This window comes from Chanos chanos, chromosome 13 (assembly GCF_902362185.1).
Source record: "Chanos chanos chromosome 13, fChaCha1.1, whole genome shotgun sequence".
Taxonomy (NCBI): domain Eukaryota; kingdom Metazoa; phylum Chordata; class Actinopteri; order Gonorynchiformes; family Chanidae; genus Chanos; species Chanos chanos.
In genome coordinates this window covers 10,262,749-10,277,267 of record NC_044507.1, presented here as the reverse complement: position 1 = coordinate 10,277,267, position 14,519 = coordinate 10,262,749, and the positions used below count along the sequence as shown (strand labels likewise).

The window sequence follows — 14,519 nt, the reverse complement described above, 5'->3', positions numbered from 1 at the left end:
TATAAGAAATGCTGCTGGGAGCTCCCTGCACTTTTTGTTTTAAGATAAGATGTTGAAAAGTTGCCTTTTAATTAAACATATGCTTAAAGGAATTTCAATGAAGTTTTGAGTTTGAGTTTGTGTTATTCTAAATTTTGACACCAAGATTTTCATTTTTACTGCAAATATATATCGGTTCCAAATATCGGTTATTGGTCTCTATAATTGCCAAGAATCGGTATCGGTATAGTCCTGAAAAAACTATATCGGTCGACCCCTAATTACTATTATGTAGGGGGTACCTTTTTAAAGAAATTTCACAAACTGTACATTACCCTGTCCTGTTGATGCATCACTCCTTCACTTTCTACCTCCTTTCTCCTCACTCCTTTCTTCCCTTTCTTCCCTGTGTCTGTGTGCCATTCCATCCTCTCCTCTCTTCTACTATCCTTTCATGTCCCCTGTATGTGTGTTGTGGTTTTTCCCTTCTCTGTGCGTATGTGTGTGTGTGTGTGTCTGTCTGTCCCTGGGGGTAAATGTGTGGGCTGGCAGAGGGGGAGTATTACCCCTGGGAGAGGGAGCTTCAGTCTGGCCTTTGGCTGGAAAACCTCACAGAGGAAGAGGATACGGGTACATTTAAAGGTAGCACTGCCTGTGGATGTGATCGGCCTCTATTCTTGGTTTGCAGGACACTCTCATAACCTAACTTACCTGTTTTGTTTTGTTTTGTTTTGTTGTTATTGTAGTTGTTTTTTTCTTTTATTATTATTTTTTTTCCCATTTGCTGTTTTACTTTTTGATTTTTATCTTACAACTGTGTTACCAATAACTCAGCAGTTGATTTGTAGTGTATGGTACTAAAGTCAGTTTATCTAGTGTGGCACTCAGGGGTGGTTACTGGTGTTTTTCTTACTCAAGCATGTTATTCGGGTCCAAAAAATAACCGTTTTCATTCTTCTGTTTTAACAGTGAGTAACTATTATACACACATCACCTTTGAGTGGAAGCCGTTTTGAATGCTAACTAGAGTAACAAACACGGTTTGTTTCATGCTTCAGTCTGGCGGTTGTGTATTTGCTTAGTCGTATTGATGCATGCTACTATATTTCTGTAAGTACATCTATTTCAACTTCAACTCTCACCTTGAGCTGATCTTGAACTCTACTCTAAACTTCTCTCTTCCTTTCTTCTCTCTTGTTTCTGTTTCTGTCTGTCCATTTTTGCTCTACCTGTTCTGTCTGATCATACGCTCACACTATCCTTGCAACCATCTCACAAACTGTCTGTAAACAATGCCCAACATACACTCCGTCCAACTCCCAACCATCCAGCCAGGAACCTGCAGATCCAACAGGTGCTGCAGCCCGTGGATCCTCTGGGCATCCAGATGGACATTCATTGGACGCACATGCAGGCAGAGGGGGAGAAGGAGGGCCCCTCTGTCTCTGGCTCTCTGGCTCCCTCACTGCCTACCCAGCCCACGCCCACCACAGGTAACCCAGCTAGGATGAATCCTGCCTGGGCACAGGGCTCAGATAGAGTGGGTCAGTGTTCAAGTCACCTTGAGGAAATGTTGGTTTGTCAATGCGCGTGTCTCACAATTGCGGCTGCTCTTTGGCCTCTGAGTGGCAGTCTTTTTTTTTTCTCCATCTTTTTTTGGTTCCTTTACACTAACAGGCTTTGTAATGACAATTTCTGTTAACTCGTGTTTTCATTCATTTGTCCTGTTTCAGTTTAAGTCAGCGTGTTTCTTTGTTGTTGTTGTTGTTGTTGTTTCATTTTGTACCTTGTGTTGTCTCGTTGTTTTTGATTATGTTGTCCTGAGGCTTATAACTGTATCTTATAAATTGTTTTGCTCTGATTTTTCTGTGTCCTTATTATGCTCGTGTCCAATAATAACTTGCTGGCTCATCTGTATTTGAGGGTGCTGGTCACGGAAGATTCTGGACTGCCTAAGCCCAGTCTCTGTTCCCGTTCTCTGGCCCCTCTGTCCTACTGTCCATTTTGTTTTATTCTTTTGTGTTTTGTCTCTTTGTTCCATGTGCCTGTTTCATTTCCCATCTCCCCCCCCCCATTGTGTTTGAGTGTAGCCCCCTCCCACACATCAGCACGACACGAAGCTGTCAGGGCCTGGTTGGAGTCGGTGTCTGGAGGTAGTGCTGTATGATGCTCTGACAACTTTTCTAGAAACATCCGCACAACCTCTTTCAACAGAGCATGGCTAAATGAGGAAGAACACACAAACAAACACAGACACTCACATACATGCACATCACCACTTTGCGCCTACACGCTGAACACAGGCAAACTAACATGCATGATGTATTTTGATCAGTGCCGTGCGCAGAAACACACACACTCGCACACATACACACACACATACATTTGCATGCTGAAACTACATGACACAGAAAACCTCTCAGCCTTTCTGTTGCTAAGGCTGTTTTCCCAAACGCTGTTCTTCAGCTAACACCGTACTGAAAAATGTTGCTTGTAATACATTCTGTATTCACCCAAGTCTGCATGTAGACACTCCTGTCTCTCTACAAGCGATGATTTGTGCTGCAGCAAAACAAATATTATGAATGCTATGTATTTGTAACGTGTATTTTCAGTCACTGTTTGCGAACAGCTCGGAGAATAACAAGTCTTATGATCATTATTGTAGTCCTCATATGCCTTTCACAGTTCTTCATTGGTAAAGCTACATTTCATGATTCATGATTCATGAAATATTATATTTTGTATGTTTTTATTTTATTTATGATATACCTGAACCATATAAACATGTTTTGGAACCTTGATAGGATTCTGTGAGGCACATGACACACTCAACAATACAACTAAAGGGATACTTGTGTCAAGCTCCCAAAAGACGGTTCATTGTATGTTACAACTAGTCTTTGATCCTGAAAAATCAATCATTTGAAGCTGCGGTATGAGCAATGCCCTGACTGGGTTTACTGTACTGCAGTTGTGAAGATCCAATGTATCTTACTTGTATGATAGTAACCTCTGCTTTCATTAGAGTGAGCACACAGCTGTCTTTCATAATCAGCTTTTACATCAGGCTCAGTGTTCAGATTTCCCAGAATGACCATAAGAATTTGTAAAGATAGATTCATTTTTTCTGGTTTGTGGAAGGGGAGTTGTTGCTTTCAGAGTTGTCCTGTTGTGTCATTAACATGTCTGGTTCCCCCTGCTTGCTTAATCCATGCCTCATCCATTTAAGCAAATGGATATTTGCCTATATGCATGTTTAACAACTACTGCCATTCATGTACACTGTGCTTATTCTTATGTTTACAATGTCATAGAAATATTGTGTAAAAGTGTTTGCATTGAGGCCCTGTTTGCATTAAGGTTAAATTTGATATCAGTTGTTTAAAAGACATTCACTGATGATAGATGATTTGACTCACAAATACACTTTCTTGAAGTAATGTCCATTTTCCCAGTAAATGTATGCATTTTTTTTTCGCTAATGCAATCAGATGTACAGAAGAATTGGATCAGGCTTATGTGTTTCGTTTTGCTTACGCTACTTCTCATCGTGCTGTTCTTACCCTGTTTTATACCTCTGTGACTCCAGAGCCCTGTGACGATGATGATGACCTGGATGCAGAGGCCGGGAGTCCTGACATTGAACCTGGCACCGAATTGGATGAAGGTATGTGATAGCAACCATCTCAGTTTAAGAATGATTTAATGTAGTGTATTGTGTCCCTGCTTTGCCTACCACCACATGTAATAACACAGTGTCTTATCTGATGACGTAATGTCCTCACTATCACAGAGGATATTCCCTCAGACGCAGAGGCTGAAGCTCGTCTACACCAGTTAGACGAAGGAGAGCCACTCCCAGTGGATAACGGCAAAGCCGAGATCCAAAGCCCTGTCTCTAAACCATGGTAACAACTGTGTGTCCATCAGTATCTTGTTGTACCTGGGTTTAATACGTCACCAGTTCTGGTGTTTGCATATGTTAATTCTTAAAGAGATTTTTGCAGAGGGTTTTTGTTTTCTTTTTGGTTTAATAGATTACGACATGAAGTTGGTTTTCATTGCTGTTCTCACTGTAACAGATACTGATTATAATTTATACATTGCTTCTTAGAGCAACCCTCAGACAGCCCAACACAGGTGTTTGAGGATTTGACACTTTCTCCCATCAAAAAACCTGAATCTCCTGTAAAAGAGGTAACGAGAATTTTCATAACTGTCAAAATATCTTGAGTTAACTACATGCATATTTATTGTGTTTAGCCATTGGCCTAGTTTGCTTTGAATGACTGTGTGTTTTCTTGTGTCTTTCAGGTCAATGACAAAGTATCCCCTCCACAAGGGGTGAAATCTCCAGGCACACGTTTTTTTCCTGAGCCCTTTCTACCCGATGATGTCAAACCACAGGCTTCACCTGCACACTCCCCAGAGGCAAAGAGCCCATGTTCTCCAGTAGCATTGAAATCTCCCATTCGCTCCCAACCTGTTCCATTTCCAGAGACTGTTACCCCTGTATCCCCTATCCCGAGCCAGTCTTGTGCCTGCCCTCCGTCAGGCAACCCGTTATCCCCAATCTGTGCTCAGCCTCTTCCCTGCCATGAACCCTCCTCTCCCCTTTCTCAAGGCTCTCCAGTCAGGACTCAGCCTGTACCTGCTGTCACATCTACACCTTTATCCAAACCCACTTCGGAGAGAAAGTCTCCAGAACCTCTCAAACCCCAAGAGTCGACGGAGGAGACCCCGGTCAAAAAAACTGACATCATCGAGGAGTTCTGGTTAAAGAGTGCTGAAATCAGAAGAAGCCTGGGACTTGCGCCGCTAGACAGGAGCAAAAGTGTGGACAAGAGTGTCAGGATACCGACCCCAGATTCCTCCTACACACCAGAAGATCAATCTGAGGAGCTGAAGCTTCCCTTCACTGGCCGCTCTGTTATACATAGACTGAACATAACTGTGGAGGGCCAGGTTATTTCTCCTGTGGAGTCCAAGAGTAATGGCTCAGAGAGGAGGGATCTCAGTAGTAGTTCTGGCCTGGGCCTGAATGGCAGCACGGCCACCAGCCAGACGGCTGTTAGTGAGAGCTACAACACCTCAGACTCCACCATGCTCACCCCACCCTCCAGTCCTCCTCCACCTCCACCCAATGAAGAGCCTGCTACCCTCAGAAACAAGAAACATCAGGTTGCTTGGGACAACCTGCCTAAAGGCAAAGATGAGCCTAAAGTGGAGCCTGCCCCTCCCAAAGCAAAAACTCCAGAAGGTCCCCCACAACAAAAACCTGCCTCTGCACCAGTACCTGCTCCCAGAACTGTACCAACAAACCCCAAGGTGGTTATGAGAGTGAAGGAGCCAAATAAACCTCGCAGGGAAGAGGTGCGGAAGTCTTTTGTGGAGTGTGTGGAGGAGATCCCCTTCGCTGATGATGTTGAGGACACGTATGATGACCGAACGCCAGACGCTAGCATGCAGGATAGATTTTATACTCCACCTACCAGCAAGACAAATAGGGATAAACCACCCTTGCATCTGGCCTTAGCAATGGAGAATGGGAAACCAAACATCCCTGGAAATGTGGTGTCCAAGCCAGGAAAGGGGACTCAGCATGTCTCTCCAGAGGCTAAGGAGATTGCTGAAGAGCGGATGAGAGAAAGGGAGAAGTCTGTGAAGAGCCAGGCTCTGAAGGATGCCATGGCCAAGCAGCTCAGTAAAATGAAAGAGTCTGATGCAGCCAAGGGTGCTGTGGCCAAAGTGGGTTGGAACGTCCCCTCTGAGATGTCCGTGAAGAGCAAAAAGCACTCGACTTCTCCGAAGTCCTCTGCTGTCAAGGCCCTGGAATCTAAAAAGCAAGCAGAGGTGGTTCCAGATCGTTTTTTCACTTCACCAGTAAGCAAGAGCTTGGATAGCTCTGTGACCTCTTCAGAGAGCTCCACGGGGGGTAAAAGCAAAAAGCGTAGCTCTCTGTTCTCCCCACGGAAAAACAAGAAAGAGAAGAAGTCCAAAAATGAGAGCAGGCTCTCTGGTACAGAGGAGACACCTCCTAAACACAAATCCCTGTGGAAGGCTGTTTTCTCCGGTTACAAGAAAGACAAGAAGAAGAAGGATGACAAGTCCAGTGATAGCACCCAATCCGGTTCAGCCACTGCAGATTCTGGGAAGAAGAGAGCATCGCCTTTGGGCAGGTCATCAGGTTAGCTGGAGAATATCTCTTTTTGTAATATTTATGAGTATGTTTGTTTAATGCCAGATTTGTCAGATATTTGTGCACAGCAGATAGGAGCACGCTGTTCTGTCCTTCATTTGCAGATATGAATTTGAGAAGAAACCTTAGCTTCTCCGAAGACTCTGACCTTTCCTGTGATGATGTACTGGAAAGATCTTCCCAAAAGTCCAAAGCAGATGTAAGTTCACCTGGTATTTATTAAAATGCTGTTTGATAATTTGTATGTTAACCTGCCGGTGTTTCCTATACTAACGAATGATTTTGCATTTTTTAGCGCCACGTGGACTTATTTGACCTTGTGTCAGATTTAAAGAAAGATGCAATGAAAGAAGAGAAGGGGAGAGAAAAGGAAAGGATGAAAGAAAAAGAGAGAAGGAAGGAAAAAGTAAGAGAGAAGGAAAAAGTGAGAGAAAAGGAAAGAGTCATGAAGAAGGAGAGAGTGACAGAGAAGGAGAAAGTTAAAGAGAGAGAGAGAGTGAAAGAGAAAGTCAGAGAGAAAGAGAAAATTATGGACCTGGAAAAGGAGAGAGGAATGGATGATGAGGTATTTATTGTGGCATAGTAACAGGGTTTTCCAGCTTTTGGGTTTCTAAGTACAGTATAAAGAATGCAACAAAACAGAAATATAAAACATTTCTGGGATTCTGATACATCACAGTCCCAAGGTTATTTGAGTAAATTCCGGTTTTGTGTTGACTATCTGTCTCTTTGTATACTGAGATAAGCTTTTAGAAAATATTTTGTTTTGCGTTTAATCTTCTCATTCTTGAATCAGTGAACCTAGAACAATCTGCTAAAACTAAAAAGGATTTAACTGAAACAAACAAGATTATCTTGAATTACATCCCAGGCTTTTTGATTTTTCAATTAGTTTGTTTTCTTTTCCCTGGGATTTTAAATTAAGACTACACTATTTAGTGATTAAAAACAAAAACAGAAAACAACCCAGTTTCTCAAGTTTTTCAGTATTTTGCTTGCATTCTTCTATTTTAGAAATTCAAAAGTTGTGTTTTCCTTGTAGTACTGTGTATCTGTGGCTGTTAGTATGTAGAACATTGGGCCAGTGGAATGAAAATAAAGGACTCAACGCATTTAAAGTATAGACAAGGAGGAGACATATATGTCCTTAGAGAGCATATGACATCAAAGCTGATAAAGGATTACCTTTTTTTTTTAACACATTTTCCACACTTACTGATTAAACCTGGTTGTTAATACTGGCTGTAGCAGACTGAAAAGTGTAATCATTGTGTGAATTTCAAGTAGTCTTTTTACAGCCTTTTAGAGTGTTTGACATTCTAGTTCATACTTCTGAAAATGGTATTTTGAATAATATTGCTTTGAAAGTTTTTGTAGTATATTCTCAAGTTTCTTCTTGCCCCCTGGCCCTGACACTAAAGTAGCACGTGTTTTTATGTTGGTGTTCAGTTTCTCTTAGTAAGCAGTTGGGTCTCTGTGCTGTGGTTGTGTTAGTTTTGTGTTACAGAAAGAATAGCTGAGTGTTTTGTTCACATGTGGGGAGTTTAATATATGCAAATGAATTACATTTATCTATAAACCTCTACCCATTAATCAGCCTTGTTACTCAGGGCCAACAGAGGTTCAGTCAAAACATATTTGCATATTGTACCTCTTTTATTTAATGGAACTGTTTGGATTCATAAGAACAGCCTAATCATAATGAGACAGGTAATTTCTCTAATATGTGGAATTGACAGAAGATATTGCTGATTTTTATAATTGCCTCAATTAATTTAATTGAATTGTTTTTATACAGCAACGCAGATCATCTTAGCATTTCCAAACAATAACCTCTTTGTTGTCTGTGCAAGAGGGTGGAGCATGAGTGAATGTTTAAATGTGTTTTTTAATGCTTTTTTGTTTTGTTTTGTTATTTTCTTTTGGTTCATTTGATTTAACATTACATTAATTCATTTAATCACACCATTTGTTGTGTGTTTGTTCTCCATTGTTTGTTTTTCTTTTGTTTTCCCAAGTCTGTTTATGTCCCTCATGCACTGGCGTTCAAGAGATCGTACGCCACAAAGGTAGAGTTCTTCATTCCCATTGGTCCACCCATTTTCGCATGCCGTGGTTCAGCACCTAACATCTTTTGGTTATTCGGTCAAAACACTTGTCCTTATTGGAGTACTAACCATTTCCTGCGCAAGCATGTGTAAAGCTAGGCTACAGCGACCCCTTTCTTCTGGAAGCTGCACTTGTCTCGTTCATAACTTTTCTTCTCACTTGAGGTCTCCCACATGGCTGCCAGCCTTTGCATCTACTGTACTGTACAGCTGTTGGTCACATGCTTACAGATTTTCTTTGCTGTTCCCCATCTGTTATTGGATCTGTGCGAAATCCAAACACCTCGCTTTTTCTCAAATTTGCCTCTTCCTCTGTCACACTGTCAAGATTTTCGCACATTTTTTATGATTTTTCCCCTGTTTTTGCATAAGATCTTGATAAGCAGGAGTTTTAAGCATAGCTAACAAGAGTAAAGAAAATCAACAGTAAGACAGTATGCAGTTGTCCCCCCCCCCCTCCCCCCGATGTTGTGAAATCTGCTCGTGGAATCCTGGCCACACTTAGTTAGTGTTACACAGCTGTGACCCCAAAATAAAAGACACATATCTCACCTCTGTGCTGTTAGGCAGGGCCTGAATCTGCCGTTACACTACATATCCCCCAGATTTCCATTTCTTCTCTCAAGAGCCATATTATCAGATTTCCATTTCTTCTCTCAAGAGCCATATTATCAGATTTCCATTTCTTCTCTCAAGAGCCATATTATCACACATAGTTCATTCATGTTTAGACAATTTATACTTTTTGGCCCCCTTAAATACCTACTGGTCCCAAATACATGTCTATAATTAGTATTCAGTACTTTGATTAGCCAAATGTTGGCCCAGTTGACCAATGACACACCTGGAGATTTAGTCTTCTGCTGTCATAGGTTGTGGGTTCAGTTGGGATGTGACCAGTGTTACCTGTTGGTTGTCCATAGTTTTCCCCTCCTCAGTGCTGTCCCTGGGATATAAGTGGACTCCCCAAGCCCCGGTCCGTGTTTCCTCGTAAGAGTGTGCTAATGATCTGATCCTCTTGTCTTTTTCCATCACAGAAGACATACACAGAGGAGGAGTTGAACGCCAAGCTTACGAGGAGAGTGCAGAAAGCGGCCAGGCGACAGGCGAAGCAGGAGGAGCTGAAGAGACTCCATAGAGCTCAGGTAAGGCTTTCATTTGCCCATACAATATCATAGATCATAGACATAAATGGAGGAGAAGCCTGTGACCATTCCTGATTTACTGAGCATCTGCACCAATAGATATACCAATTGATGTATGTCATTTTAATAACTGTCGGTGGCAGGACTGAATTGTAGAAATGACTGCATTCTTTCTGTGTCTCCCCGCTCTCTCTCTCTCTTTTTTTTTTCTCATTCTTGTCTTCCATCCTCAGATCATCCAGAGGCAGCTGGAGCAGGTGGAGGAGAAACAGAGGCAGCTGGAGGAGAGGGGCGTTGCCGTGGAGAAGGCTCTGCGAGGGGAAGCAGGTATCTCTCTCTTTCATCTTTTCACTCTCAACACTCATCCTTGTTCCTGGGTTGTCTCTCAGGACCCCTCTTAAAAGACAACCTCAGACCCGATAGCTTCAAGCCTTGAATTTGATCAGGCGCTCTTCAATCAGACCCTTATGGTCAAAACCCTCTATAGAGCAGCTCCACTCTTTGGCCTGTAGAATTACTACATCCATATCTAGTAGAGCTATGGACTACAGTGATGAAATGATCTGGATCCACTCATCCTTTTTACTTGTTTTTGTTTTTTTGTTTGTTTACAAATAGAAACATGCATTATTTTTAGTTCTGCTGCTCTGCTTATGAATCACACTAAGCTCCCCATACAGTGAGAAGAGGGCAAAGCCTCTTACTGTTAATGACATTGTAAGGTTTTGATTAGACAAATAGTGTAATGCAGATTTTGTAATTTTTATTTTTTGAAGGAGAGTCATGCAGTCTTGTAAATCATATTAATGAGGATGAAGGATATTATACATAGTTACTAACGCAAACCTGGCAACATGATTATAGCGGTTTCCAAATTTACTGACGTTCATAGGTCTTTCTTTTTCATTTTCCACGACCGAGATGACAAATTTGATCATTAAATAAGATTTTTCACGAGTCTGTGATCTGTTTTATAGCTTCTAGATTTGACTGAATAAAACATTTGAGTCCCTGCTTTGTAGCTGTTAACCCTGCTCATTGATGTACTTCAGGTCTTTGTTATGAATTATTTTTTGCTAAGCTTGTTTACATTTCAAGCCTGAAACCCAGCTTGATTCCATAATTTATCTGTTCTTCATACAGTGGACATGCAATGGTTCATAACAAGGGACGGTCAGAGACCTGTAGTTTATGGTTAAATAAGTGTGATTTATGCTTTGCTTTTATTTACCAATTATTCTCCTGTCTAAAGTAAAATACATAAATAGAATTAAAGAAATACATAAATAGTTTCATATATATAAATATATAAACACACACACACACACACACACATAGAATTGTAGTATTATTATATGAGACTATTTTGTAAAATGTTTTTTTTTAATTCTTAATTTGAGAAAACAAAGCAAAGAAGTTTGCAAGTGGATCCTGTGTTTTTTGTTATGACAGATCATAGGTTACTCAAATCTGGATCGAGTAAACCTGGAGTGTCAGTCAGGAGTTACATGCTAGAACAATCCGTGTTCAGTCTGCTCAGATTATGGTTGTTGTAAAGCTTAATTTTGCATCCACTCTTACCCTTACCTTTTCCCTCTCCATCACATCAGTGAAAGCTTTGCTTGTGTTTGAATGTCAAGATCTGAAAGATGCCTTTTAACCTTCCTATCCTTTACTCTTTTAAAGGATTGTGTAAAGGTTCTAATGTTAGTCCAAAACAGCATAAGAGAAGATCAGGTATCCCTCCCGATAGTGCGTGTTTCAAACGCAGTCGCATAATTTACCATCTGTTGTGACCGAACCAGCGATCTCATCTCCAAACATTTGTTTTTCTTGGTGCTCTCTCATGTCTCATGTCTCAGCTGCATGGCAGTAAATCAGAGGATATTTATGTCTAACATAGATTTGGATGCCCCATCAAACTGGACGATGTGGTTAAAACTGTGAGACTATAACATGCACACCATACACTCCACAGTTCATGAACTACACAGCATAGACAGATTTGTGTGTTACCGCTGTGACAAAAAAAAAACAACAACATTTTTTAGTGACCTTTTATAGTGTATTTTCTGCGCTCATCAAACCAGCTCACACAGAAGTTTACCCCGTTATAGTTTCACACTCTGTTTCCTTCACCCTGCTTCCTTGGTTGCTGTTTGCTTACATATCAATTTGATATTATTGCGTCAACAAAATTACTATTATTATATATGTAAATTTGATTGAAAAAAAAAAAAGACAGTTCCGTTGTGGTTTAATCTTGTTCTTTCTCTGCATACTCAATATCTCACACTCCAGAGCTTGCCCTGCTACAGAGGCAGTGCACAGCTACGCAACAAATCTATGTGCTCATTCCGTCATCAAAGGATATGCTGTTTACATGCGATGTGTGTTCTTAACAGCATTTCTACATTTTAACACACGGTGGTGAATTTGTATGTACTGTGTGTGGGTGCCCTTGACCTTGTGTTTCTGTGAGTGTGCGTGTGTGTGTGTGTGTGTGTTGGTTTGCAAGCACATGCATGATGATCTAGTTGAAGATAATTACCACAGTTGCAGACCTGTGTGTGCAGTAACGTATCTCTAATATATCCTTATTGTAGACTATTGGGGAGAGTCTAATTACAGTGAGATCCTGGACTTGCATCTGGGCGGTATGTATTTCAAACCTGTCGCTTCAAACTAACTCACAGCTAACCCCACCTATGTTTTCCCCCCCCTGTACTACTGAGCTTTTTGCCCCAGCTTACTCTTCCTCACTGTAATACAATCTCCTTCTCCCCTAATCTTTCCAGTTCTGGTACATTCTGAACACCCAGTCAAACCATTTCAGAGAAAGACACATGGTTGCTTACCAATCAATCATACTTGTATTTCACACTTTTAAGGGACTCTACTATAAGTTAATCCGTCCCCAGTCAAAGCTATTGATTTGATGATCTATGCTGTAGAAACAATGCAACATCAATTTAATTGATAACAAATTGGCAGTGTTTGGCTTGGTGTCTACTTAAACAAACCTGGGTGTTAATATTCATAATTGTCACTCGGGGTGTAATTCATTGATTTTTTTTTTCAACACACACACACACACACACAAACACACACACATCAACCTTACACATATATCATCTACACTTAAATGGAGGTATGGACTGGAGAGTAGCGTGCATACTGATTAAACCCTGCTAAATTGCCTCCCTCCTCCCTCCTCCCTCCCCCACTAGCGCCACTAGACTCCCTGGCTACCAGCCTGCGTTAACCTGCTGCAGTTTTCCCATACCTGCTCAGCTGCATTATAATCCCTGTCAGCATTCAGACGCAGTGTGTAGGGCTTCCCGTCCAGTTCTCTAGTGCAGAGGCTGTGACCGTCCTGTAATATACCCGAGTCCCTGAGTCACTCTCCTTTCTTAAGCTAGTGAACCTGTGCTTGCCTGGATGGATGTTTGATGGGTGTTTCGTCTTGTGGTGTCTGTAGATTGTCTTGTTGTTTTGTGATGTTTGCCAGCCAGTCACCCCCCCCCCTCCCCGTTGGGCAGGAGATAGCGTGGAGCTCTGTCTCTAACCTAGAATTGACCTACTCTGCCGTTTTGCCAGAACTTTGCTCTGATTATATTATATCCAATAAATAAATAAAGGAGTAAACACTTAATTCAAAACAAGAACAAGACTTCAGGAATGTTGGTAACAACTTTGAAAGTGGAACCTATTGAAGACAGCAGGTAAGTTAGACTCTGACTTGACAAAACACAAACCTGTCAATCAAACCATTCTCCTATTGTGAATGGTGAGGATATTCCTCTCAGTGTGACTTAACAGAGTCATGCTGACACTGTAAGTGAGACATGGGAAGGGTGTATGCTGAGTGTTGTGTATGATTGACTGGAGGGCTAGAATTGGACAAATTCTAGTCGACGAGCCGCTTCTGGTTTTTGCATTTTGTCCGGGTTGGAGTCAGGGTTGGAGTGGGTGTTTCATTTTCCGTCTTTTCTTCCCCCCCAGCAGTATGCTTGACCGCATACACTGTTTCAAACGGCACTAACGGATGATCTTGCACATTGAAATGTGTTTTGCCTGAGACGCCTTAGTTTACCCTCAGGGTAAATAAAAGTTTCCTGTTTCACAAACTACACTCTGTTAGCTCAACTCAAAACATTTTGTTACCAACGGTAACCAAGCTCCAGATGATTTCCCTGCTGACTAAGGGAGAGGTTAGCTCATGGCCTTTGGTTATGAGGCCCCTTATCTGGAGTATGCAGTGAGAAAAGTGCTGTAGTACTTGATATGCATGAGGGTATGTGACATATTGATTTGTACTGCTCTTAAAGACTGATCCATGCTCTGTTTTTTTCTCTCCCTCAAACATTTGAGCTTTAACCTCAGTTTGGTGTAAAAGAAAGTTACTAATGTCAAACCAAAGTAAAAGAAAAAAAAAATTACAAAATAAAAAAGTAATTTTACGACATTCACATGCACAAAACAGACATTAAACTTTTCACGTTTCAAATCTTAAAATAGGACAAAGTTCAGCGGTTTGGTGCTGATGCTGTTCTTGTACTGATTTGATGCAGCGATATGTCATTGTCTCGCTCATAGCAAAGTTAGCTTAGCCGCTAAGCTGTCTGAGCTTATCGTTAAGGTTTTAAATGAGATTTTGTTGAAGTGGCTTTCGGGGGATTCTTATCTACCTCTGAGATTGTCCCTTGTTGCGATAACCCAGTAATGTTCCAGCCGACACACGTTGTTTTAAAAAGGCTTTTGACATCTCTGTGTTAACATCCTTCTATTTCATTTCTCCCGTCAAATCCCACATAGCTCTCAGAAGTTATTTTCTCAGGCTTCTTCCTTTTTTCTTTTGTGCTGCTTCCATATTTCATCTATACTCTCATCATCAGGGATGTGTCAGTTATTACTTTGACCTTGGCTTCTTTTTGTGATGTGTCCTTTTTTTTTTTCTTTTTTTAAAGCTTGGATGAGCACTCATTCCGCCTTGGATCCTGATTTGTACTTCAAAAAAGTAACCACACTAGGGGCAACTCTATTAAAACAGGTTATAGCTCTGCTCGGAAATATCTTCAAAGA

The 14,519-nt window shown here is 41.2% G+C and overlaps 1 protein-coding gene across 1 annotated transcript in view; it reads left to right on the top strand.

Annotated features, from left to right (window-relative positions):
• mical3a (microtubule associated monooxygenase, calponin and LIM domain containing 3a) overlaps positions 1 to 14,519 on the top strand; it is a 63,781-nt gene that overhangs the window by 45,384 nt on the left and 3,878 nt on the right. The window contains 15 exon segments of the mRNA XM_030791007.1: positions 532 to 621; positions 1,311 to 1,472; positions 2,070 to 2,132; positions 3,572 to 3,649; positions 3,776 to 3,901; positions 4,109 to 4,179; positions 4,297 to 6,169; positions 6,286 to 6,380; positions 6,477 to 6,623; positions 6,669 to 6,746; positions 8,200 to 8,250; positions 9,327 to 9,434; positions 9,668 to 9,761; positions 11,121 to 11,171; positions 12,041 to 12,091. Coding sequence (XP_030646867.1) covers positions 532 to 621; positions 1,311 to 1,472; positions 2,070 to 2,132; positions 3,572 to 3,649; positions 3,776 to 3,901; positions 4,109 to 4,179; positions 4,297 to 6,169; positions 6,286 to 6,380; positions 6,477 to 6,623; positions 6,669 to 6,746; positions 8,200 to 8,250; positions 9,327 to 9,434; positions 9,668 to 9,761; positions 11,121 to 11,171; positions 12,041 to 12,091 — 3,138 coding nt within the window.